At 42.5% G+C, this 25,790-nt stretch overlaps 1 protein-coding gene across 5 annotated transcripts in view; it reads left to right on the top strand.

Moving 5' to 3' along the window:
* SULF1 (sulfatase 1) overlaps window positions 1–25,790 on the top strand; it is a 224,025-nt gene that overhangs the window by 182,287 nt on the left and 15,948 nt on the right. For 4 of the 5 annotated variants that reach the window (XM_049853532.1, XM_049853529.1, XM_049853531.1 and 1 more), the window contains 8 exons: window positions 8,415–8,631; window positions 11,577–11,829; window positions 13,267–13,363; window positions 14,232–14,326; window positions 14,865–14,930; window positions 16,042–16,214; window positions 18,954–19,096; window positions 19,190–19,313. In XM_049853532.1, coding sequence (XP_049709489.1) covers window positions 8,415–8,631; window positions 11,577–11,829; window positions 13,267–13,363; window positions 14,232–14,326; window positions 14,865–14,930; window positions 16,042–16,214; window positions 18,954–19,096; window positions 19,190–19,313 — 1,168 coding nt within the window. Of the gene's footprint in view, window positions 1–8,414; window positions 8,632–11,576; window positions 11,830–13,266; window positions 13,364–14,231; window positions 14,327–14,864; window positions 14,931–16,041; window positions 16,215–18,953; window positions 19,097–19,189; window positions 19,314–21,353; window positions 21,388–25,790 lie in introns of all 5 variants that reach the window. The other variant, XM_049853533.1, reaches the window with a different exon arrangement.

Below are 25,790 nucleotides of genomic sequence, written 5' to 3'. Positions count from 1 at the left end.
GGGTTAAACATCAAACCATGTTTAAGGATGTTCTAAACAAGTCAGAAACAGGCGATCGTTAAAACTGACACTTTGTTCATAAACTACATGATGTGGCCCCATCTTTGTTTAATTTATACTGTCTTTTTTCCCACTACTCCCTAATACGGCCCACCCTGGCCAGGTTTTCCTCCTCACGTCTCTTAAACATAACATGCTCGTTCCCACCATCTTGTTTGCATTTACGTTGTTGCTTCTGCCTTCCCAGATGCTATCTCCCCATCCCAGGACCATCTGAAACCTCACAGCTTACCACAACCATTGTCCTTTTATTGAGATCCTGGAAGGTTCCTGGGTGAGGCAAATGGTTTGTGCTTGACTGCTAACCAAAAGATTGGTGGTTTGAACCCACCCAGCAGCACTGTCAAAGAGAGGCCTGGCAATCTGCTTCTGTAAAGATTACAGCCAGGAAAACTCTATCGAGTAGTTCTACTCTGGTACACATGGGGTTGCCATGAGTCAGAATCCACTCAACAGCAATGGGTTTGGTTTTTGGGTTTTTTTGGTCAAGAGCATTGGGACTGCATCCTGGCTCCACCACTTTCTTGGTATGTGACCGTAGGCAAGTTATTTAATCCAACTCTGCCTCAGTTTCTTCATCTAAAATAATGAGGATAATAACAATACCTGCCTCAAGGTACTTAAAAGAACCTGGAACAGTGCCTGGCACATAGCAGTGCTCAACAAGGGCAGGCTATCAGTTGTTGGCTGAAGTCAGTTAACCAGTTTTACCTCCCTAAACTCAAGAACCATCCCAACATTGACTTTTAGAAATAATCATGCAGGTTAAAATCTAAAAGAGGAAATATTTTCTCTCCCTTCTGACCTCCCCTTCCTTTCCACTTTCCCTCCCATTCCTATCCCATCTCACCCACCGCAAGGACAAAAGGAGACAGATCTCCTTGTTATAAGGAACTATTTCATACTGGTGAGAAAATCTGGCAGTGGTTAGAACTAAGGATCAGTTTGGACAGGAATGTGTATATGGTGTTTTTATATTCCTTAGTTTCCATCTAGTCAATTCCAACTCATGGTGACTTCATGTGTGTCAGAGTAGAACTGTGCTCCATGGGGTTTTCAGGGCTGTCTCCTTTCAGAGCAGATTGCCAGGCCTTTCTTTTGAGGCACCTCGGGTAGGTTCAAAATGCCAACCTTTCAGTTAGTAGTGACGTACTTAACTGTTTTTGCCACCCAGAGACTCCTAATGTTGAGATGACAAATTATAAACACAGGTCCCCCTGCACGTAACTGTTTTTCAGGATGCTGATACTGGCATAAAGTATAATAGGTTATCAGAAAATTGCTGTATAGTTGCTACATTCCAGAGAACATGATTTGACCTGCATTATGACCAATTCCATCTAATAAGACATTAAAATGGAGAATTAATGTGTGTGTGTGAAAGAGAGAAATTAAGCTTTCATTTCAGTGTAACTTTAAAAAATTTGTAGCCAAGTTTTTTGTTCCTTACTCATAAAAATGGGCACAAGTAGGCATAAATAAGATTATAGAACATCTTAACCAATCTAAAGAGCCCTGGTGGCACAGTGGTTAAGAGCTCAGCTGCTAACCAAAAGGTCAGCAGTTCAAATCCACCAGCCACTACTTGGAAACACTCTGGAGCAGTTCTACTCTGTCCTATTGGTTCTCTATGAGTTGGAATCGACTCATCAGCAAGGGGTTTGGTTTTAGGTAACCAACCTGAGAGGAGCCTGGATGGTGCGACCAGTTTGCAATTGGCTGCTAACCCAAAAGTTGCTGATTTAAACCCACCCAGAGATTTTAGAGATAGGCTTGGTGATCTGCTTCCGTAAAGATTATAGGCAAGAATACCCTATGGAGCAGTTCTGCTCTGTAACGCACAGGGTTGCCGTGAGTCAGTGACCAATTCAATGGCAGCCGACGGTAACAAAAGCCAACCTGAGAAATGTATACAATTAAAAAAATATAGAAACCATAATGATTACCTAGTCGTAATTTTGGAAGGGGAAGTGGAGCTCTACTGTGCTCTAGTATGGTGCTAGGATTTTACGTGAAGATTTGACACCTCATAAACATTATGCCCATTTTAAATATAAGGAAACTGAAGTCAGATGGAAAGGTTAAGTTGACCAAAGTCACACAGCTAGTAGGGTGATTATTCAGAGTTCAAACCAAAATCTGTGTGATTCAAAAGCCACCGTCTCCCCTACTAAATAATAAGTACTGTATTATATACAATTTACAGCTAGGAACACTACCTGCCCAGGGATTAAATAAACATTTCTAAAGGTCGGTTATAACAGGACTACTCTGGGTTCTTATACTGCACCTTTTCCTCAGAACTCCGAAAGCACACAACAATTTATTCTCATGACAAATCCTTGAGGCCAGGAGGAGCAAGTATTATTTTACCAGATGCGGAATCTAGAAGAACAAAGGGATTCTGCAATTTGCTCAAGGCCACAGAGTCAGCAGCAAAAGAAAATTAAAATTAAGATCTTCAGATTCCCCCCAACCCAATACTTATCTCCATTGAAAATGGCTGCCTCTCATCAAGTTTATAGTGGATCACATTCTTCAAGTAATAAAACTGTGTGTGTGCAATAAAACTAATAATAGTAATAATAACTTCCTTTGTTGAGTACCTACCATATGCTGAGTTCTTCCCATACGTTATCTCTAACCCTCGTGACCCCACAAAGGCTTAAACTTCATAGCTGACTAGCTCCAGGCAATGTGATGAAGCTGGTATTCAAATTCAGGCTTTTTTAGCTTGGAAATCTAGACATTTTCTGCTGAGCCACACCAACATGGGTATAAAATACCATCACCAAGCCCTAAGCAGAATATAGGAAATAGTCACTCCTATAAAATCGTACTCCAAAGAATAAATTGTGGAGGTACCTTTAGATTGCCATGAGGATTAAAGGAGGAAATTCATATGAAGTGCCCTAGACAGAGCTGTACGTGGCGTCGAGTAAGAGTTTAATAGGTGAGATGATAGTGATGAAGTTGATGATAAATGGGATTATTGAAAGGCATTTAACCTGTATTTCTCATTCCACCAAACTAGCTGCATATGTAAATTCTTATACCTTATCTTCTTCAGCAAGTGTTGTTTACACATTGTTAGATCCCATCAAATTGGCCCCCAACTCATGGGAACCCCATGAACAATGGAAGGAAATGCTGGCTGGTCCTCCGCCATCCCCATGATCCCCAGACTGTTGTGATGTGTAGGGTTTTCATTAGCTGATTTTCAAAAGCAGGTCTGAATTAACCCTCGGTCTCCTGGATGGAAGGCAAGAATTTACCACTAAACCACTAATGTCATTTATGTACAGGTAGGAGTCCTAGTGGCACCATGGATAAGGGCTCAGTTGCTAACCAAAAGGTCAGCAGTTTCAACCCACTGGCCTCTCTTTGGGAGAAAAGACCTACTGATCTGCTCTCATAAAGTTTACAGCCTAGGAAACCCTATACCACAGTTCTACTCTGTAAAATAGGCTTGCTATGAGTCAGAATCCACTTGATGGCACCCAGCAATAACAGATATAATCAAGCAAAAACTGAGTAAATGTGTGCTGAGCTGACTTCTAGGAAAGATTCAAGAGTGTGAGACATGGTCCTCCATCTTACTTCCAAGTTCCACTGTAGCTGAAAAGGCCAAAAAGAAATAATAACAACTTAAGAAATTACTTAAATAGCTTTACAACGTAGAAAACCCTATGGGGCATTTCTGCTCTGTACCATGAGGTCACCATGAGTTGAAAATCAACCTGACAACAATGGCAGTCATCTAGCACCTAGCCCGGAGAAGTGTGCAGAAATATTTGTGGAATGAATGTGTGCTAAATTATTGGTTGTTGTGTGCCATCGAGTCGATTCTGACTCATAGCAACCCTATGTGACTGAATAGAACTACCCCATAGGGTTTTCTAGGCTGTAAACTTTTGGGGAGCAGATTGTCAGGTCTTTTCTCTCGAGGAGCTCTTAGTGGGTTAGAACCACTGACCTTTCAGTTAGCAACTAATAAGTAAGACAGGTAGGAGGAGAATTGAGATAGTCTAGTCCCAGAAAGCAGGAAAGGATTTGCAGAGTGAGTAAGTGGTCTTTGGAAAAGATGGAGACAGTGGGATTTAGCAACTAACTGATATACTGATAATGTAAGAGGAACTCTGAAAGTGAGACCATGTGACAACTGTACTTCTTTCTACAAGGACAGTGTTTAACAAAGCACATTTCTGAAGTGCGACTCCACGTCGCAGTGGCAGGTACCCCACCTGAGCACAGACTTTCATCTAATTCCTGACAGTCTTCTCCAATGCAAAAGCGTCTCTTCTCCTTCTGCCCATTCAAATTGCTTGAGACATGAGTTTCAGGGTCAGTCTTTTAAAAATTCTCCTTCATCTCCTCCCTCTGTAAACCCTGTAAGTAAAATGACCATTTTAGATGCAGCTATTTCAAGGTTTTATTGCTCAGCCATAAAAATTGTCATGATATCGAACACGAAAATGACTGTGGCAAATGTGTGGTAATTACATTTCATTAAAATTCCTAGTATGCTGGCAGCTAAGAAGATTTTCAAAGCCTCTAGCTAATTGCTTTATCTAATAGGGTACAGTAGCTTTTTCAAAGGGTAGTGGTTAAGAGCTCGGCTGCTAACCAAAAGGTCAGCAGTTCAAATCCACCAGCTGCTCCTTGGAAACCCTACGGGGCAGTTCTACTGTGTCCTATAGGATCTCTCTGAGTCGGAACCGACTCATCGGCACATAACAACAACAATAACATGGTATAGAAAATAACAGGCATTTTTGTCAGTGCCTCTTGCTTTATCCAAGTATTTATCTAGGTGTGTGTATTTATGTAGTATATATGAGTATATTTGTGTGTGTCTGTGTGTGTGTGTATACATGCATATACTTATTATGTGTATTTGATTTTCTGTGGTACAATCATCAGTTCCAAGGCAGTGCCAAACCTTGGGTGTGGTTAAATTCGACTCCCCAGACAGGAAACACCCTCTCATTTCATCTGTATCCCACAGGACATCAACAAGGAATTTGGCTAATGGGGTTTCAAATAGGCTAAGCCGCTAAAAATTCTGCTCCCCCTTTGTGCTCTACAGGAATCTACTTGAACTCTTAGCTCTTCTAAGAAACAGAATTTTTTTTTTTTAATGCATTGTGGTTATAAAATTAAGGGAAGGTTTTTACTGTAGTTGTGTGATTTAAAAAATAAATATCTATACTAAGGTTGATATAAAGTAGAAACATCAAAAGATAGAAGGCCATTATTTTTCCAGAGTAAAGTTAGTCAGATTTTCCTGTCTTATAGAAAGTAAAGCCCTCTCTCAGCTTCCACTTGGCTGTGAATTGTGTGGGCCACTTATGTTGCTAGGATACTCATTAAGTAGTCAATCTCAGTTTTTAACTGCTAGAGATAGAGATTACTCCAGCAAGTGGACAAGTCTTAAACCATTTGGATTTAAGACAGATAAACCCTGGTGGCATAGTGGTTAAGTGCAACAGCTGCTAATCAAGATGTCAGCAGTTCAAATCCACCAGGCGCTCCTTGGAAACTCTATGGGGCAGTTCTACCCTGTCCTATAGGGTCGCTATGAATCGGAATCGACTCAACGGCAGTGGGTTTTTTTTTTTTTATAGGTATAGGCAGACACTCAGACACCACCGATTCACAAACTTGTTGGAGCTATGAAAAGTTATTTATCTGGGTGAAACTTACCACCAGCAAGAATTCTCTATGGCATATGGTTATTTCTTATTGGGGTTGTTTTATCAGTTTCTGGGAACTTTTTTTGAGAATTTCACGGAACCTCCTCAAGCTATTTGGACCTATCTGTAAGTGCCCCAGGCTCAGGTCTGGGGATCACTGGTCTCCACATCAAACGGCAGAACCATGAAACAGGCCAGGTGCAGTTTTCAGCTAAGACTAAATTCTGTCATTTGTCAGCTAACTATGGAGAGAGAGCAAGAATTGTTGTTTGTTGTTAGTTCCCATTGAGTTAGCTCTGACTCATGGGACCTTACGTGTGAGAAGGAAATGTTGCCTGGTTCTGCGCCGTCTTCATGATTATTGATATGTTAGACTCCATTGTTGTGACTCTTGTGTCAGTCCATCCCACTGAGGGTTCTCCTCACTTTTGTTGGCCCTCTATTTTACCAAGTGAAGTGTCCTTTTCTAGCAATTGGTCTTTCCTAATGACGTGGCCACAGTAAACAAGTTTAAGTCTCACCATCCTTGCTTTTAAGGAATGTTTTTGTTGTATTTCTTCTAAGACGGATTTTTTTGTTCTTCTAGCAGCCCGTGGCTAATTCAGTATTCTTTGCCAACACCACAATTTGAATGTATCGATTCCTCTTCTTTCTTCTTTTAAATATAGCACATTGTCCTGCAAGTGTAGGTCAGCCAGCAGTGCTCATCTGTTCAACTGGAGTCATCTTCTGACATGGTTAGGTCAGTAAGTTACTAGACTCAGCTTCCTTTTCACACCCACACACACAGATACATGGACTCTCTCAAAGACTCACCCATCTGAGCTTCTTAGACCTCAGGATATCCCTTCTGCCCTCCACATGGGATCCAGCTGCAAGGAGGTCCAGTAACCAGCTGCTAACTGAAAACAGTGATTCTTAATCCCAACTGCAGATTTGAATCATCTGTGAAGATTTTAAAAATCCTAGTGTCCAGCCAACTTTGGGAACCACTAATGTGACATAACTTCCAAGTGCTTAATCAAGTTGACTTCCCCTTTTTTAGTTAAATACACTGTAACTTAGTCCTTAGACTGCCCTTTTTTGTGCTGCCTTTTCATGGCTTCATTAATAGGTAGTTAGTTCCTTTTTCTCCTCAGTTTCTGCTTCTCTGGATGGAAACGTTGAATCTTCAAGACAGTCTGGCCAAGCCACAAAAGAAGTTTGTAACTTGATGTGGCTTGAAGTAACCAAATTCAATAGCACCAAGAGTATGCAGAGGCTAAAGGGAAATCACAGAACAAGCTCTGTATATCTGGGAATTGGCGACTGTACAGTAGAAGCTCAAAGGCTGTTCTGTTTGTTCAACACTCCTTGAGGGTTTACAACTCCCCTAAGGGAAAATGAACCACCGCTCTGCCTCTTGGTTCATTGTGAGTGGCTGTACCCCATTTTGTTCAGGAGTGTTATTTGCCTGCTGACACTGCCAGCTGGGACCCTTGGCCAGACTTCACTTTACATGGGTGAAAAGCTATGATTTCAGCCAGGTTGATACTTAAGAGCCAGTGGAGAACCTTAAGAACTTTATGCTAAGTGAAATAAGTCAGACACAAAAGGACAAATATTGCATGAGCCTAATTATATGAAATATCTCAAATTAGCAAATGCATAGAGACAACTTTAGTGGTGGTTACTAGGGGCCACGGGAGGGAGGACGGGTGGGGTGTCATTGTCTAAGAGGTACTGAGTTTCTGTTTGAGGCGATGAAAACCTTTTGGAAAAAGATGGTAGTGGTGGTTGCCCAAGAGAGTGAATGTAATAAATGCCACTTAGCTGTACACTTCAAAGTGGTTAAAACGGCAGATTTTTTGTTACACATATTTTAGCACAATGGAAATTTTTTTTTTTTTAATCGCCCTCCAAAAAAAGACTTTCCAGCCAACCAAAACAAGAAGCAGCAGCATTGTGGAACACTTAGAACTGGTGTCGTATTTGTTCCTCGTTGAGACTGAGGTGACCACAGCAGGCAGAATTAGAAAATGCAGTGTAAACATCCAGTGTCTGTCTCCTGGGAAGGTAGACCAGACTCCCTTAGGAGCAGCTGGCACTGTGGGCTGTGTGTTGTTTGCAGATGGATAAGAAGAGGCACAGGAGAAAACCTGACAAGTGCTTTAATGTCTGGGGTGTATGAAGGGTGGCGCACCCTGTGATGGACTCAGATGAAACTCACCACACTCCTCATCTGCCACTCTTCCTGCATCGCATTAGAAATTCAGAGGCAGAGAACAAAGCAGCCAAGTTACTTTTTCCAGAAAGAAGGGTCTGGAGAAAACAACCCTAACAGCTGCGCTCTAGGGCTTGGCGAATTAAGGGCTTTTACATGTACCCTTCAAGACTCTGTTTAGTCTGGAGGCAAAGGATTTATATATCATTTTGACTCTAGTGTCATTTAGGTAGTTCTGATTTCCAGTGCTTTTGTTGTCAACTGCATTTGCCTACAGTGAAAGGTATAATTAGGAGAATCTGGGCTGGTGGTACTGCGGAGTCACTTACAAGCTTGCCCTTTCTCACTCTCTCTCTTTAATGGTGTTGCCAGTGTTTCTAGAAACTAAAGAGAACGTTCCTTAATAAATAACACCTGGATCAGGATCATAACCGCTTTCGCATTGGCTTTTGCAGAAGTGGCAGTGCCTGGAGGATACATCTGGCAAGCTGCGGATTCACAAGTGTAAAGGCTCCGGTGACCTGCTGGCGGTTCGGCAGAGCACACGAAACCTCTACTCTCGCGGCTTCCATGACAAAGACAAAGCGTGCACTTGTGCGGAGAGCGGTTATCGCACCGGCAGGGCCCAGAGGAAAAGCCAAAGGCAGTTCCTGAGAAAGCAGGGGACTCCGAGTAAGCCCTGTGCTCCACACCATCTCAGGGGCTGGCCTGGTCCTTTGGGAACAGACGTTAAAGAGACAAAAGGGTTGCTTCTTCTACATTTTAGATATTAAATGCTTATGTTTAGACCCGCTTTGTGCTGGCCTGCATGCCAAAAACAAAGCGATTGCTATTTTAAAATAAGAAAGCTGAGATTCATTTGCAGTTTTCCTTTGTAAACATTTTTCACTTACACAGAGAATGGAAATGTATTCAGTAAAAGCGCCAGACACAAAACCTAGGCATGCAGAAAAGGGCTGTAAAGTGGTTATTCCAGGGGGTATGAGGTATGGTTTAAGTCAATTTAATTTTACCTTCACGCTGACATCCTGATTCGTCTGCCTTAAGTTGCTAGAAAACAAATTCCAAGATTTTACTACTTGTGCATTCAACATAATGGAAAATCATAAACAACTTTTTAAGGGCATGTATTTTGATCCGTTTTAGGATAATATATTTGTATTTTTTAATTCTGTCAGATGGTTGCCTCTTGTTAGCTGACAGGGTCAATCCAGTCAAATTCATTATGAAAAGCACTGCCTAACATTTTCTTTATTAAAACTGTATCTGGCAGCCAAGAGACCTATGATTATAGAAATAGAAAAACCCAGAGCTTGGCACCTTCCATAAAAGAATGAGAGTCTAGTGCCATCTAGTGGAATAATATGCAAAGTGACTCATTTTTGTGGTCGTTTTCTTCTATGTTGTTAGTTGCCGGTGGCCCCATGTGTGCAGAGTAGAACTGCTCCGTAGGGTTTTCAAGGCTGGGACCTTCCGGAAACAAATCACCAGGCCTGTCTTCTGAGGAGTCTCTGGGTGGGTTCTAACTGCCAACTGTTTGGCTAGCAGTCGAGCACTTTACCCTTTGGGCCACCCATAAGCAACATACATTAAATTCAATTCCATGTCCAAAATTTGGAAATAAAATCATTCCGTACAATATGGCAGCCCTTAGGACTGGCGTTTTACCGTGAACCCCACAGATGGACTTTTATTTAAGCAGATTCTGTGTGTATATGCACATTTTTCTGAATGTCTCTAACTTTCAACAAATTCTTAAAGGACTTCATAACCCTAAAGGCTAAGAACCATTGGTTTGGAAGATTTTCTTTCTTCCTGAGATGACATGTCAAGTTTAATAATTCACACAAAGATATTAAATCAAAAATTGCCAAGGACCTCTGACATTCTCCTTTCCCAGGACCAATTACCAATGTTCAATTTAGAGGTAGGGGCCCCTTCTTCTCTCCTAGAAAGTCAGGTATTGCTTTCTTAGTCCTGACCCTAAAGCACATTAATTTTTAAATGTTGAGGTACAAACAGAAGATGTGTTCCTGTCTTCCTATTTCAGCCCTGTGCTGGAGGGATAAGGCCATATGAATATGTCCAGAGACCCCAAGTGCCTCTGATGCAAGGGGCCCCGTGTTTGCACGTTAAAGTTCTGATGTAGCCCACCGCGAGCACTTTTTGGCAGTACCCTGTAGTGGCCAGAAACATGCTGACTCTCTTCCCACACACACATGATCCACACGTTGCCAGTATTAGGTCAGGCAGCTGATGAAAGTCTTTGCAAAAATTTAATTTTTCTTATTGAGCAATCCTCTTTTATTTGTGCAACTAGAAAGTGTCTAGAACATGTACCTTTATGAAGAAGCAGCCCCATGTTATGGAAAGACCAAGGGCTCTGTGGTCTGACAGGTTAGAGTCCCAGCTCCCACAGCTATTGGCTATGTAACCTTGTGAGACGGATGAACCATTCAGAGCTTCTGTTTTCTCATTTATAAAATGAAGGTGTTGCTGTCATTGTTAGGTGCCCTCAAGTCGTTTCCGACTCATAGTGACCTTATGTACTAGCAGATGAAACACTGCCCGGTCCTGTGCCATCCTCACAATCATTGCTATGCTTGAGCCCATTGTTGCAGTCACTGTGTCAATCCATCTTGTTGAGAGTTTTCCTCTTTCTCACTGAGCTTCTACTTTACCAAGCATGATGTCCTTCTCCAGGGACTGGTCCCTCCTGATAAAAAAAAACACGTGCAAAATATGCTCTAAAGAGTATTCCGGTTGTACTTCTTCCAAGACAGATTTATTTGTTCTTTTGTCAGTCCATGGTACATGCAATATCCTCTGCCAACACCACAATTCAAAGGCATCAATTCTTATATGAGAATAATGACACCAAATGCAGGAGCCTGTTTGGATAATCAGACATATGTAATTATGTGAGGATTTGTTATAATAACACCTGTCTTCCAAGACTGTGAATTAGAGATATGTACAAGGTGAATAATACATAGCAAAAGCTCAGTAAATGAGCCATCATCATTAATAATGCCGTAATTGATAATATGACTTTATCCAAACAATACACTTTAGCAGTTCACTTTGAAAACTAAACATAGATGTTCACAGCGTGCCGTAAGTGAAAAGGATGTTAGAGATTGTCCAAACCTACCCCCCACTTGAGGGATGGAGGACCTGAGGCCCAGAGCCACCTGCCAGCACGGGGCTATGTGGTGGCAAGACCAAGACTAGAACCTAGCTCTCCCAACGTGAGCTGCCCACGGCACTGAGATGTCTCTCTGCAACGTGGCATGTGCCACTTGTCCCTTTCCAAGATGCGCAAGGATCATTTTCTTCCCTGCCTAAGCTAAATCTGGACCTCCATATTAACGTACCAACCAAATCAAACCCATTGCCGTCAAGCCAGTTCTGACTCATGGTGACCCTGTGTGCTTCAGAGTAGGACTGCTCCATAGGATTTTCTTGGCTGTAATCTTTACAAAAGGATATCGCCAGGTCTTTCTTCCAAGGTGCCCCAAGTGGGTTCAAACCACCCACCTTTAGGTTATAGACAAGCACAAATCATTTGTGCCACCCAGGGACCTCCATATTAACGTATCTTCCCTTATTTCCAGAGTACAAGCCCAGATTTGTCCATACTCGGCAGACGCGTTCCTTGTCCGTTGAATTTGAAGGTGAAATATATGACATCAACCTGGAAGAGGAAGAATTGCAAGTGTTGCAGCCAAGAACCATTGCCAAGCGTCATGACGAAGGCCGCAAGGGGCCAGGAGGTCTCCGGTCTGCCAGCGGTGGGAACGGGGACGGGATGCTGGCAGACAGCAGCAACGCCGTGGGCCCGCCTGCCACCGTCCGAGTGACACACAAGTATGAAGCCTTTAGGTGTTCAGTAGGGCTGAGCTCATCCCTGTTTTGCCCCTTTACAAACAGTAACTGCACTCAGCAATCTGCTGCCCACGATGCTGGCATACAGGACAACTGGTGGTTAAAGAAGCGATAAGGAGTCCAAACAATGGTCGATTTGGACGTGAGTTTGGGATCAATTTCACATGAAGGCTGAGCAGCCGAAAATCCAGCCAGAGTAACTCCGTCACATGTTGATTTAGCAGGCTGGGAGCTTATGCCCTTAAGCAGTTATCTTTGTGGGAGTCTAGAAAACAGATGGAAACAATTCCTGGGACTAGCAGAGACTCTTCCATACGGCGTGGTCACTGTTGCTCAGAGCAGTTGAATGGTCACAGCCTCAGAAATGAAACACAGCCCAGGAGGGATCGTGGGTCCCAGATAAGCTTCCAGGTAGATGGTGTAGGTTGGGAAGAGATGTAAGATAAAGAAACACCTAGCCTGTCCAGATCCCAGAGAGCACAGAAGACCAATTGCCTTCTTGTAGATTCTGACTCACGACGACCCTGTGTGTGTCAGGGTAGAGCTGATTTTTTGGAAGAAGATCACCAGGTCTTTCTTCTGAGGTACCCCTGGGTAGACTCGAACCTCCAACCTCTTGGTTAACAGCTGAGCACATTAACACCCAGGGATTTCTGAGAGCATTAAGGGCCTTGGAAGTCATGGAAATAAAAAGGAGAGAGAATTCCAGCATAGCTTTCATGAACTCACACGGTCCTTTGCTTCCTTCCAAAATGTGCTCACACTCTTGGTAGAGAAATATTTTCTTTCTGAATGTATGACCCAAGCTCTTTGTTTTCTCTATAATTTCATCACTGTGTGGGGCAAGGTATGATGAGGTCACCAGTCATCTTTGGGACTGGTCTCTCTGTGCCTGGAGTTGTTAAAGAGATAGGCTAAGCAATTTAGATCAGGATTTGTTTCTCTTGTGTTATTCATTGACCCCACATCTCACCCGCTGTCTTTACCAGAGTTGTTTCTTTGCTTCAAAACTTAATGGGGTTCTCAAGGCAAGCTCTTTTTAACAAATTGAGTGGGTGAATACCCTCCTTCTGATTCTGAGTTTCTTCAGACAAGCCATTTCTATCATGACTTCAGAACCTCTTTTTTTTTTTTTTCCTATGCCCACTTTTTCTATGCATAATTGCTGGGGCTTTCAAAACTGGAGTTTTGGGTGGTATCTGTTTATAGGGATGTGAATGTTCACAGACATCTTATAAGGCCATCTTGGTGATGCTCTCTCTGCGACCCCATCTTTTGTCCATATCTGTAGTTGGGAGACATTCTCCCTCATCCTTGGCTGTTGTTTAGCTCTGTACTTACTGCTTATATCCAAATTAAGAATTTAGAGGATAATTAATTTTCTTTCACTATTTCTAATTTGTTTGTTTATATTTGTAGATGTTTTATTCTTCCAAATGATACAATCCATTGTGAGAGAGAACTGTACCAATCAGCCCGAGCCTGGAAGGATCATAAGGCCTACATTGATAAAGAGGTGAGCCATGGCTCTGTGGTTGTCAGGTGTCTTGGTTACCTAGTGCTGCTGGGGTATGTACACCACGTGTGGGTGGCTTTATAGACCAGAAATTAATTTTCTCACAGGTCTAGAGGCTGAAAGTCCCAATCAAGGTCTCAGACATGTCAATTCCTTCCTCGTCGGTAGTCCCGGTCACTCCTTTAGATCGTTACCTTGTAGATGATTTTCACGTGGCATCTGCCTTCCCCCATGTATGTGGGTCTTATCTGTCCTTTTTATAACTCAGAAATGATTAGATTCAGAACCCACCCTACTCGAGTATGATCTAATGAACATAACAAAGAAATTCCTATTTGCAAACAGGATTACAGCCACAGGTATAGAAGTTAGGATTCCAACACATCTATTGGGGGACACAATTTAATCCATAAGTGAGATTCTTAACTCAAACTCACCTCTCCAGCCCTGCTCTTCCTGTCTGGGGGAGCGCGCTGTGTGTGTCCACTTCATCTTCTTGTTGATTATGTGAAAAATAGAAAAACCACCAAGATATTTCCCTTTGCCCACTGATTTAGCGATAGATAGCCCTGACTGAAAAACAAAATAGAATGTGAGAAGAAAATGGGGATCAACTCAATGACCTTTTGAAATCCCTGTGATAAAGTGATTCTGTTATAAAAGGGGCATCTGTTAATGTTTATTTATAACACATTGGATGAAATATAGAGGTAGACATAGTCTCTGCCCAGTTTGCTTCCAAATTAATTGTCATTTCAAAAGGATAGTTATAATTGTGAAACGCAGAAAACAAGGTGGAAAAAAAAAAGGTAATTGGTATAGGAAATCCTGATCTTAAAATGCCAGTGTTCAAATATATGTTTTCCAGATTGAAGCTCTGCAAGATAAAATTAAGAATTTAAGAGAAGTGAGAGGACACCTCAAGAGAAGGAAGCCCGAGGAGTGCAGCTGTAGTAAACAGAGGTAATTGTTTACCCCTCCCTCTGACTACTTCCCAGATGCATTTCCACTTGTACAAGCTAAAGTGATTACAGAATCCCTGTGCTCACCTGCCAACCAGGCTACCAACCAAAAGGTTGGAGGTTAGAGTCTACCCAGAGGCACCTCAAAGAAATGCTTAGAGGCCTGCTTCTGAAAAATCAGCCATTGAAAACTCTATGGAGCACAGTTCTACTCTGATACGTGTGGAGTCGCCATGAGTTGGGATCGACTCAACGGCAACTGTTTTTTAAAGTCATTACCACTAGGTTTATGTCTTTCTTTTACCAGTTAAAAACTTAATAAATTGTTGGCATTACCGTATCTTGTAGTACCCTAAGCTAATTAGAGCAAATTAAATGTGCCATAAACCTATGCAGAAGATAAAAAGGAAGAAGTCCTGTCAAGCTACAATAGTTACAAGGAAACTGTTTTCCTTCTATTTTGCTTTCTTTATATAAAATGAAAGGTTTAGTCAAATGAAAGGTTATGAAGACTCACTTTTTAATCCTTTTGCCTGCAGCTATTACAATAAAGAGAAAGGTGTAAAAAAGCAAGAGAAATTGAAGAGCCATCTTCACCCATTCAAGTAGGTGACTCTGTTGTCCATGTTTGCTGGGAATGGAGGACCGTCCATGGGCACTTCTGAAAGGCTGGAATGACTCCTGGGTTCTAAATGGTGCTGCTTCAGTAGAAGTAGGATCCCCTAGGAGGACCGATAGCTCAAGAGGGTGAAAACAAAGCCCACACTCTGCCAAGGAACTGTGGCGATGCTTGTGGAACCCTTCAGGGCAGAGCCACCCAGAGTTCTGCATGCACTGTCCACTGCATTTGTGAGACAAGCCTCAAGGACAGCTACTACCCATCTGTCACTGGAGGCTTGTATGTTGCTATGATGCTTAACAGGTTTCAGCAGAACTTCCAGACTAAGGCAGACTAGGAAGAAAGGCCTGGCAATCTACTTCTGAAAATCAGCCAATGAAAACCCTATGGATCACAATGCCCTGATCTTCTTGTGCGTAGGGTTGCCATGAGTCAAGGCCAACTTGACAACAACAAACAAACTGTATTTTATTCAATGCACTGCTTTCTATGCAGAGTGCCCAAGAGATGTGGACTCTTCATTAGATCAGTGTGTGGTATAGCGCAGCCTGCAATCGTGTAAATTCTGAAAGTTATAAGAAATAATTCGTATTTTCAAATAACAGTAAAATTTGCGTATGAAGGAGATTTCATATTTGAGCCTCAACAAAGTTTGAAGCCCTTTAGGGAAAACCAAGATTTAAAAAAAAAATTTTTTTTTCCAAGCCTATTTTGTAGAATTTGTTAAAGAATTTTACAGACCATCTAATCCAAGCCATCTAACCCAACCAGCTGTCCATCTAACCCATCCAACTGTTGACTTCATGGCAGATAGGTACCAACCCACTGGGAAGTTACGTGATTTGCTCAGGAGGTGTTGCTAGTGGGATTCACATTTGTTTCCATCAGTGTTTAAATGTAAGGAAGAAAATATCGACCGTGGTAAGGCTTAGTGAAGCCCTAATGGAGATGCCACTTAATGAATTTCTCTTCACCATTGCTGGTTATCCTTGGGGGCCCTCTGTATCCAAACATGTGTTTGAGATTCAAAGCAGCGAGCACATTTTTAATTGAGGAAGTATTTTCTGATCTTTAAAATATCTCTTCTCTTGCCGTAGGGAAGCTGCTCAAGAGGTAGACAGCAAGCTACAGCTTTTTAAGGAGAACCGGAGGAGGAAGAAGGAGAGGAAGGAGAAGAAACGCCAGAGGAAGGGAGACGAGTGCAGCCTTCCTGGCCTCACCTGCTTCACGCACGACAACAACCACTGGCAGACGGCCCCCTTCTGGAACTGTAAGCTGTTCATCTTAAGTGCCACGTGCTGCCACCGTGCAGACAGTGACTCGTCCTACAGTTACTTAGACTAAGAGCCAATGACATAAACCCAGGTTCTGGAAAGATTCATATGGAAAGTGTCATATTATTTTCTCTACTGGCAAATCATGTTATTTTGCCAAAAATTACTTTTTTCTTTAGAATTCTGTTTTTGCTCGTATTTTGTTTGAAATGCCAAACTTCTTCCTGGATTTTTCTCTTTAGGATGTTATTTCACACAGTGCCAGCACCTGGCAGAGTTCCTCCTCAAAAAGCTTGCCCTACAACTAAATGAACAGATGAAGAGTGTTGCCCCAAATATATTTCGTTTCTGCCTTATTTCAAGTGCATACTCTGAATACAGTCAAAGGAGGTAGAGTGGTAAAAGCTCCTCAGATGCAGAGCCTACATCCTACTAATTTCCCACTCCACGTCAGTACCAAGCACGATGCTTACAGAATAGGGGCTCAATAAAACTGATTTTTACGTCCAAATACAACGTTATGAAATGATAATAATTGTCCACTTTTAAAATTAATGTTCATGTATGCATGTCTGCACAATATTCCCTGAGGCCATAGAGAAATAATACCCTAAATTCTTGTGGTACATCCTCTGATTCAAGGCTTATCATCCCATGAAGTGGATGAAACACCAACCACCAGTTGCCCTCAAGCCAGTGCTGACTCCTAGTGACCCTGTGTGGGTCAGCGTACAACTGTGCTCCGTAAGGTTTTCAATGCCTGATTTTTGGGGAAGTAGATCATCAAGCCTTTCTTCTGAGACCCGCTGGGTGGACTCGAACTTCTGCCCATAACCATTTGCACCACCCAGGGACTCCAGATGAAACATAGACTCTTAGAATTGAAAGGCTCTTTGGGTACCACCCATGTCAATGTTTCTTGAACTGGGATTTTGAGAGGCCCAGGAGACCACAGATCACTCTTGGGATATAAGACCTATCCATGAGAATTTTTAAACTGTATCTATTTTGGTGCTTATTAGTTTCAGCATCCATGTTTGCTTCGAAGAAGTGAAATTTCAGCTGTAATTTAAAGGCTTAAGAGAAGGAATTCGTATGAAAGGGGACATGCATGGAGGGGGGGTGGCATTTCAGGCAGAAGGAAGAGCATGACCAAGGTTCTAAGGAAGTAAAGAATTTGTAGTGTCCAGGACTAGTCAAGCCCTTTGAAGATCAAGTGTTGAGAAAGATGAACTTCTCATTTGCCCATGCCAGGTGGAGGTCCTTCATACCGCTATCTGCTTCTCCCCACCTGAGCTGAGACCATCCTGCCCAAGCCACCATCATTTCTGGCCTCAGCCACTATAAAACCTCCTTTGTGGCCTCCCAGACTCCTTTCTTGCTCTTTCTAATCCTTTGTGCTCAGAAGACTCAGAGTGATCTTTTAATGATACCCTATTTTTTTCAGGGAAGTAAGTCCCTGGGTGGTGCAAATGGTAACAGGCTTGGCTGCTAGCTGAAAGGTTGGAAGTTTGAGTCCACTCAGGTACCTCACAAGAAAGGCCTGGCAATCTATTTCTGAAAAATCAGCCTTTAAAAACCCCACAGAGCACAGTTCTATTCTGACGCACATGGGGTTGCTGAGTTGGCATCTACTCAACAGCAGCTGGTTGGTTAGTTTTTCTTAGGGTAAAGAGCAAACTGCTTAATCTATACAACAAAGCTCTGCTTGCTACATTTCAGTTCTACCTCTAGGCCCACGTCCTCCCACCTCAGGGCCTTTACGCATGCTGTTCCCTCTGCCTGGAAGGGTCTCGCCACTACACCCACCTGCAGCCCTGTGCCTATCAAAGACCTACGCGCCATTCGAATCTTAAACTGTACCATTACTTCTTCATGGGGACCTTCCCCGTACCCTCAGACTAGGCTAAGCACCTTCTGCACACTTTCAGCACACTCTACTTTTTCTTCATAGAACTTTTCGCATTTGTAATTACATGTTTTTTACTTTTATTTTTGCTTAACATTTGTTTTTCCCACTAGACTGTAAGTCTCTTAGGAGACCCTGTCTACGTGATGCTGTAACCTTGGCACGTAGTAGATGCTCAATGAATGTTATATGACAAAACAAACAAACCACCTTGTTAACCAGGAACCTTTGTGTGGTACGAGAGATGTTTATGGTCACAGCCCAGCTTACGTCAAAGTATTGTAGAGAGCCTACGATGATTACAGGTTACTTCATCCCAAGATTACTTAGCTGGGCTCAAGCCTTCTCCAAACCACTTCACACTGTGGAATTCCCTGTCTTTCTATGTCCCGTTTGTGACACGTGGCCATCTGACATAAAGAACAAGCAAAGGCACCAGTTACATTTTTATATTAAGTAACTATTTTTTCCTTTTTTAAAAAAAGATAAAAATAACCACAAATAGAAGTTGATATTTTTCTCCCCCTACTTTGGAGATCACTGTCAAACAGAGCTAACAGGAGGCAGACACATACGGAAACTTCACATTCACCTTCAGCCTGTGATCTCCACCATGGATCGCCATCTTTTTTTCCCTTTTTAACTAGTCTCATATAGCAAATCTATATCAACAGGGATAAAAATTATAGTTACCTTTAACATCTAATCACAGTATAAGAAAATGTGAACGTTAATGTGTAAAGATAATGAAACATTGGAATGGAGAGCCTGCTGACGTTTTTCATTCTTTTTTTGTTGTTGTGTTTTTCTTTTTTTTCCCCAATAGTGGGCTCTTTCTGTGCTTGTACAAGTTCTAACAATAACACCTACTGGTGTTTGCGGACGGTTAATGAGACGCACAATTTTCTTTTCTGTGAGTTTGCTACCGGCTTTTTGGAGTATTTTGATATGAACACAGATCCTTATCAGGTAAGACAATATGTTTTCATTTTATGAAGGTGGTTGAACATAGGATAGCATGCAAATGAGCTGAAATTGTTTTTCTGACCCCTTCTTCTGCAGCTCACAAATACAGTTCACACAGTAGAACGAGGCATCTTGAACCAGCTACACGTACAATTGATGGAGCTCAGAAGCTGTCAAGGTTATAAACAGTGCAACCCAAGACCTAAGAGCCTTGAAGTTGGTAAGAGAAAAAAAAAATTTTTTTCTGCATTACCTTGAAAAGTCTTTATGTTACCAAGTTTTCTGCCTGTGAAACTTTTATACGCATAGAAAAATACCATTTTGGATACTTACAGGAGAACTCTTCAGGCAATCCCAAACATTTTTTAACCTCTGAGTTTAGCTCTGAATACATTAATGAAAAACAAGATGTGTCAAAAGAATGTGTGAGCATTTCATTTCAATCTCTCCCACAGGTCTGTTGTATTAGTAAATCTCTATTCCTGATAGAAGCAGCTATTGGAGATGGAATGAAAACCCTGGGGGTTTATTTGTTATTGTCAATAGTCATAAATGTAGGCTAAGTAAACTAGGATATCCTCTTTTTAAGGGACCTTGGATGGAAACACAATGCCCTATTTCTGCGTATCAAATTGTGAAGCTCCCCCAGTTGAGTCCCTGCCCACGACACAGTGAATTAGATTTCTTTGGCCAGTATTTCCCATGTCTCTTTAAGAATATTTCAAGGCATCAATGTGGATAGCATCAGAAACTAGAGAGATCTGAGCAGCTTGTTAACTTGGGGTCTAAAAGAGAAAGGGACTCTATGTGGAATCCGTCAGATGTTCCCTCCCCGGTCTGCAGTGTTAAACTTACCAACTTATTTTTCCTTTGGCTTTTGGGAATACAGTTCTTTTCAGTATCGGCCCTAGCTCTTTCCTGGTTGATGCAAATACCCAATTTCTCCTCATAAGTTCTGTAGGGATGTAAATACCCATTGTCCGTAGAAGGACGGAGTAAGAGCTAAAGCTGGAAGGGGCACTGGCATCAGGGGAGCATGCCAACCCCCGAAGCGTGAAGAGCTGAGCTTGCAGGCACTGGGGAGGAGTCCACAGGAGCCCTCTGTTGTGTGACTGAGTTTTCTCAGTGTCTTCAGAGCCAGCATCTCCAGTAATAAAAGTAGGCAGCTCTCTGGCTCAAGTGACCTGAAGAGTCAGGGCCTCGTCCCAAAATGATCAGTGTCACTGCTCGTCATTTCCACCATTGTAGGGTCATAAAGGCTTTTGATCCATGGGGGTCCCATCACACGATGTGAATCCTGTGAGAGCACTCATATCTCAGGCATCAGTCAACAGCATTCTGTTAACATCTTAGTGGAATCATTCACCAGCCAAGAGAGAATTGGGCTTGCAAGATAGGTCTTATGGTCACTGAGCCTACTCAGCTTGAATCTTTTCAAATATCCTGCTTATCTGTTGACCTTTTTCTCCAAATTTATAAAAAATAAAAAAGCCCACAAAGGCCTGGAATCTAAACCAACTATTCGGGGCACTAGAAATGTTACACCCAGACATTTCTCCCCAGAAGAGCATAGCATTCTTACCCGCGATGACAAAACCACTCTGCTTAGTGAAATCTGATCAGTTCTCTTAATGGTGAAAAGACACACCAGGTGGAACCAGTTATTGCTGTTAGGCTTCAAATAGTTCTCTCCACCATGTAGACTATTCCTAGAAGATATAATTATTGGTCACTTTTTTTCAAGTGTTTTAACCAAAATTAAACTTTTTCTCAGAATTCCGTAGACTTTTGGAGGTACTTTTCTTACTGCTTTTGAATCAGCTTCCCTCCTTTTCTCACCTCCACCCATTTTTCATGTAAACGGTTATGGTTTTTATCTTAAACCTTTTCATTTATAGCTATCAGTCCTCATTTTGAGCCTGTCTGGTAGTAAAGCTCTGTTGGGCTTGGGCACTGTCTGCATTTAACAGAATGTATTTCTTTCTAGGAAACCCTGATGGTGTCGTGGTTAAGTGCTACAGCTGCTAACCAAAAGGTCGGCAGTTCGAATCCTCCAGGTGCTCCTTGGAAACTCTATGGGGCAGTTCTACTCTGTCCTATAGGGTCGCTATGAGTCAGAATCGCCTTGATGGCACTGGGTTTGGTTTTTTGGTTTTTATTTCTTTCTAGGATTTAGACGTTGTGCATGGAAAACAACACTGTGAATGGTTGTATGTGTTCTAAAGCTAACATGAGTTACTCTTGTATTTTCCTATATCAGGAAATAAAGAAGGAGGAAGCTATGACCTACACAGGTATTCACACTTTTTTATTCTCCTCAGCAGCTTCTTTCCCAATAATTGCATGACCCAGCCATTATTTCAACTAATTTCTGTTCCTTACCATGTTGCACAGAACATAGCTTGGGGTGCATGCACGTTCTAACAGCATTCTCAGCCACGTTTTGTCACTGGTTTTAAATCTGTCGTTTTGCTTTCAAGTCAGCTCACTGTCACAACAAGATGTCTCCCAGAGCATTCAGTCACACTCCCGTACGTGCTTGTTTGTTGTATGATGCTTTGAAGCATGAAATGATATGAAGGAAAAAAAAAAAGAAGCAAACTTAACACAACCTTTGGGGAGCTGTGGGAGGGGGTAGGAGAATTCTTTTCCTTGTGGTGAGTACACCTTGATTTGATGAGGAAGCTTCATGAAAACTAACTAGAGGTTTTCATTAAATACAACACCAAAGGCACAGAAGGGGTAATGGGAATTTTAAGAGAATTCTAAAGCAGAAGTTCAAGGAAGGAAAAGGAGCTTCTCTGGACAGTTGTTAGTTAACTGGTGGTGAGAAGCCCTGGTAATGTGCCCAAAGACTCTGCAGGGTAGTAGGGATTGAAGAGAATGTTCTGGGTGTTGGGGACAGGCACCAGAATCAAGACACTTAGGTCCTGACATAACATGCATGAGGTGCCTCTGGAATAATACCTGAGACAATAGTGCCTGACACAAACACTCACAAGCATCGCTCCCCCCAATCATCATATCCCTCTCCTTACCCAGGGAACCCAGACACCTGGTGACCATGTCACTTGGTTATCTGGCAATGTTGTTGTTGTTAGCTGCCATTGAGCCAGCTCCAAATCATGGCGACCCCATGTACACCTGAAGAAAACATTGCCTGGTCCTACGTCATCTTCACAATCATTGGTATGCCCAAGTCTATTGTGGTGGCCACTGTGTATTTTGAGTGCCTCCCAACCTAGAGGGCTCATCTTCCAGCACTATACTGAACAATATTCTGTTGTGATCCACAGGGTTTTCAGTGGGTAATTTTCAGAAAGTACATCGCTAGGCCTTTCTTCCTAGCCTAGTAGATCTGGAGGCTCTGCCAAACCCGCTCTGGTGACCCCACTGGTATTTGCAATGGCAATAGAATTGCTTTCAACATCATAACAACGTGCAAACCACGACATTACGACAACCTTTGACAGACAGGTCACTTGGTCACCTGGCAACATTAAAAAAAATAAACCAAACCCATTGCCATCGAGTCAATTCCGACTCATAGACCCTATCAGACAGAGTAGAACTGCCTCCATAGAGTTTCCAAGGAGCGTCTGGTGGATTTGAAGTGCCGACCTTTTTGTTAGCAGCCGTAGTACTTAATCACTAGTCACCAGGGTTTCCCTGGCAACATTAAGCCGAAAAAAAAACAAACCCAGTGCTGTCGAGTCGATTCCGACTCATAGCAACCCTATAGGACAGAGTAGAACTGCCCCATAGAGTTTCCAAGGAGCACCTGGAAGATTCGAACTGCCGACCCTTTGGTTAGCAGCGTAGCACTTAACCACTACACCACCAGGGTTTCCGGCAACATTAGCCCTTGCTAATTTTCAGAGCCTAGACTTCAGCGATCTCAGAAATAGGCCTTGGGCAGCAGGTGGGGACTGTCTGCTGCAGGAATCCTGAGGGCCGAGAGGTGTTGGCGCCTGCCCTAGTTCATGCATATCCACTTGGGAAGAAAAATCCCATCAAAGAATGGACTTCATTGGCTCCAAACATATTGATATCTCCAGAAGAACAAGTTATTGCTGTTACAGGTCTCCCCGTTCACCCCTCTGCCACCTCCTCTGGTCTCCTGAGCTACCGTCTCTGATTTCACTGTTGAGAGGGCAGTTCATTGCCCCAGCCTAAATTCCTTACCAAAGGACAAATCTAAGGATACCTTATAACTCAAAATTGCTGGCATTTTCAGACCATTTCATAACCCATGAAGCAAGCCATTGTTCATTTCATATCCATGTCACAAGCAGGAGAATCATGTGACGGATTTTCTAAGAGAGCATTTGCCTAGTCATACTTGGAAACTCACTGGACAGCCAAACACAGTGTCTGATGTGGTCTTACCTGGTTGTTGAATCATGTTGGATTGAAAAGGAACAGATCCAGAACAATCCATTTTATGTGTTGAACTAACTACTGAAAAGACCTTGTATCTCCCTATGATGTTTACCATACAAAGCCCTACTGTCACCACGTAAGGGATCTTAGAAGTTTTAATTCTTAAAGGCAGCCTTGGTGGCCAGGTGATTAAGAGTTCAGGCTGCTAACCAAAGGGTGAGCAGTTCAAATCCACCAGCTGCTCCTTAGAAACCCTATGGGACAGTTCTACTCTGTCCTATAGGGTCATTGTGAGCTGAATTGGCTCAACAGCACACAATAACAATTCTTAAAGATTTTTATTTTTTAAAAAAAGTTAATTAAACTGAATTTTTTATCATGAAATTTGATTACAAAACACCTTGAGAGAAATGATAACAACCAAACTGAAGAATTTGACATTTGGAAAGTTAACAGAATTTTACAGAAAATTTATTTTGCATACAATTGATGATTTAAATGTTTTTAAATTTAATTTTTGTTTTTTCCAAAAATTAATCTTTAGTCTTGCCGAGAAAGTCTTCAAGAAGTGAGTTGATCCCTGCTCGTTTCCTTCTTCTCCTTCTTGCCTTGGCATATGCACAGGCGGGGGCAGCTAGAACGCCTGTGCTTACTCACACTGGTCAGTTTCCAGTTAGGACAAGCTCAGTAAATGAACAGCTCAGACAGTGGCACCCATGACTCAGGAAATAATTTTGGCTTGAGTTGAAAGCAATCATTTCCAACTGTGTTGCAAGATGACATCCGATCAACAGGTTGATGGGGTGTTTATTTTCCCATTACACGTGAAAGCTGATGCTGCTGCTCTTTGATGTCCCAGGAGAGCTCCTGGCAGCCGCAGCTGTGTGTCTAAGGGTTCTGTGGAGCTGGCAACCAGTCCTTGGCAGCCTGAGACTGGCAGGGCTGCTTCCCGGCCCTTTTGCTCTAAGCCCTGCAGGCCAGCTGACCACACTGCACCCCACTCTGTCTCCATCCACATTGCTTTTGCTGTGTTGGCTCGTCTCTCCATAATAGCAATGGTTTGTGTCTTGTATGGATGTGGGTGACACAGCTGGGTGTGAGAGGCTGTACGGTGCTGGGGTTAACAGCATGGATACTGGAGCCAGATTGCTGTGGTTCAAATCCCAACCTTGCTGTTGAGCATGCTTAGAACAGAGTCTGGCATGTAACAGGCCCAAATATTAGTATTGTTAGTAAAGTATAATACGGCATGTAAAACATTTAGATGAATGTAACAGTATGTGAAAGGAAATGATAAGCAATATCCTAATTCCAAGGAAGATTACTATATTTTTTCAGAAAGACAAAAGGAGATTGTCTTAGTCATCTAATGCTGCTATAACAGCATTACTGCAAGTGGATGGCTTTAACAAAGAGAAATTTATTTTCTCACAGCCTAGTAGGTTACAAGTCCAAATTCAGGGCGTTGGCTCCAGGGGAAGGCTTTCTGTCTCTGTCGCCTCTGGAGGAAGGTCCTTGTCCTCAGTCTTCCCCTGATCAAGAAGCTTCTCAGGCATAGGGACCCCATGTCCAAAGGACACGCTCTGCTCCTGGTGCTGCTTTCTTGGTGGTATGAGGTCCCCCACTCTCTGCTAGCTTCCGTTTTCCTTTTATCTCTTGAGAGATAAAACATGGTACAGGCCACGCCTCAGGGAAACTCTCTTTACACTGGATCGGGGAGGTGACCTCAGTAAGGGTGGTGTTACAATTCCATCCTAATCCTCTTAACATAAAATTACAATCACAAAATGGAGGACAACCACACAATACTGGGAATCATAGCCCAACCAAATTGACACATATTTTGGGAGTGATACAATTCAATCCATGACAGAGATATTCATCAGTACAACCGCCATCTCCATTATAATCCAGGAGCAACCAAGAGTTAAGCACAAGTCCATTCTCTGTGCAGCCCAGGCCTCTTGAGATGAAAAGAAAAAACCTCAGTGCCCTGCAGTGTGTTGTTGCTAGGAAGCTTTTGTCGTTCTCTCCTCTTTGGTATACCTCAGGGGCTTCATTTTCTCTTTAAGCTGCCTTGCCAGCACTATAGATTTTCTCTTGAACGTGCTTTACCAAGAAAAGGGTCAGAGTCAGGGTTCTCAAAGGGGTCAAGGCGATGAGAGGACTTAAAGTCAGGGTTGATAGGATCTGTGTCAGAGTTGGGGCCGCTGCGTGCATTTGTGTGGCGGCACCCTGCACGAGGGAGATAATGTTGAGCCGTAAAACCAAAACCACACCAAACCTGTTGCTGTCAAGTTGCTTCCAACTCATA

This window comes from Elephas maximus, chromosome 15 (assembly GCF_024166365.1).
Source record: "Elephas maximus indicus isolate mEleMax1 chromosome 15, mEleMax1 primary haplotype, whole genome shotgun sequence".
In the NCBI taxonomy this organism is placed as follows: Eukaryota; Metazoa; Chordata; class Mammalia; order Proboscidea; family Elephantidae; genus Elephas; species Elephas maximus.
This window is presented reverse-complemented; position numbering and strand designations above follow the sequence as displayed.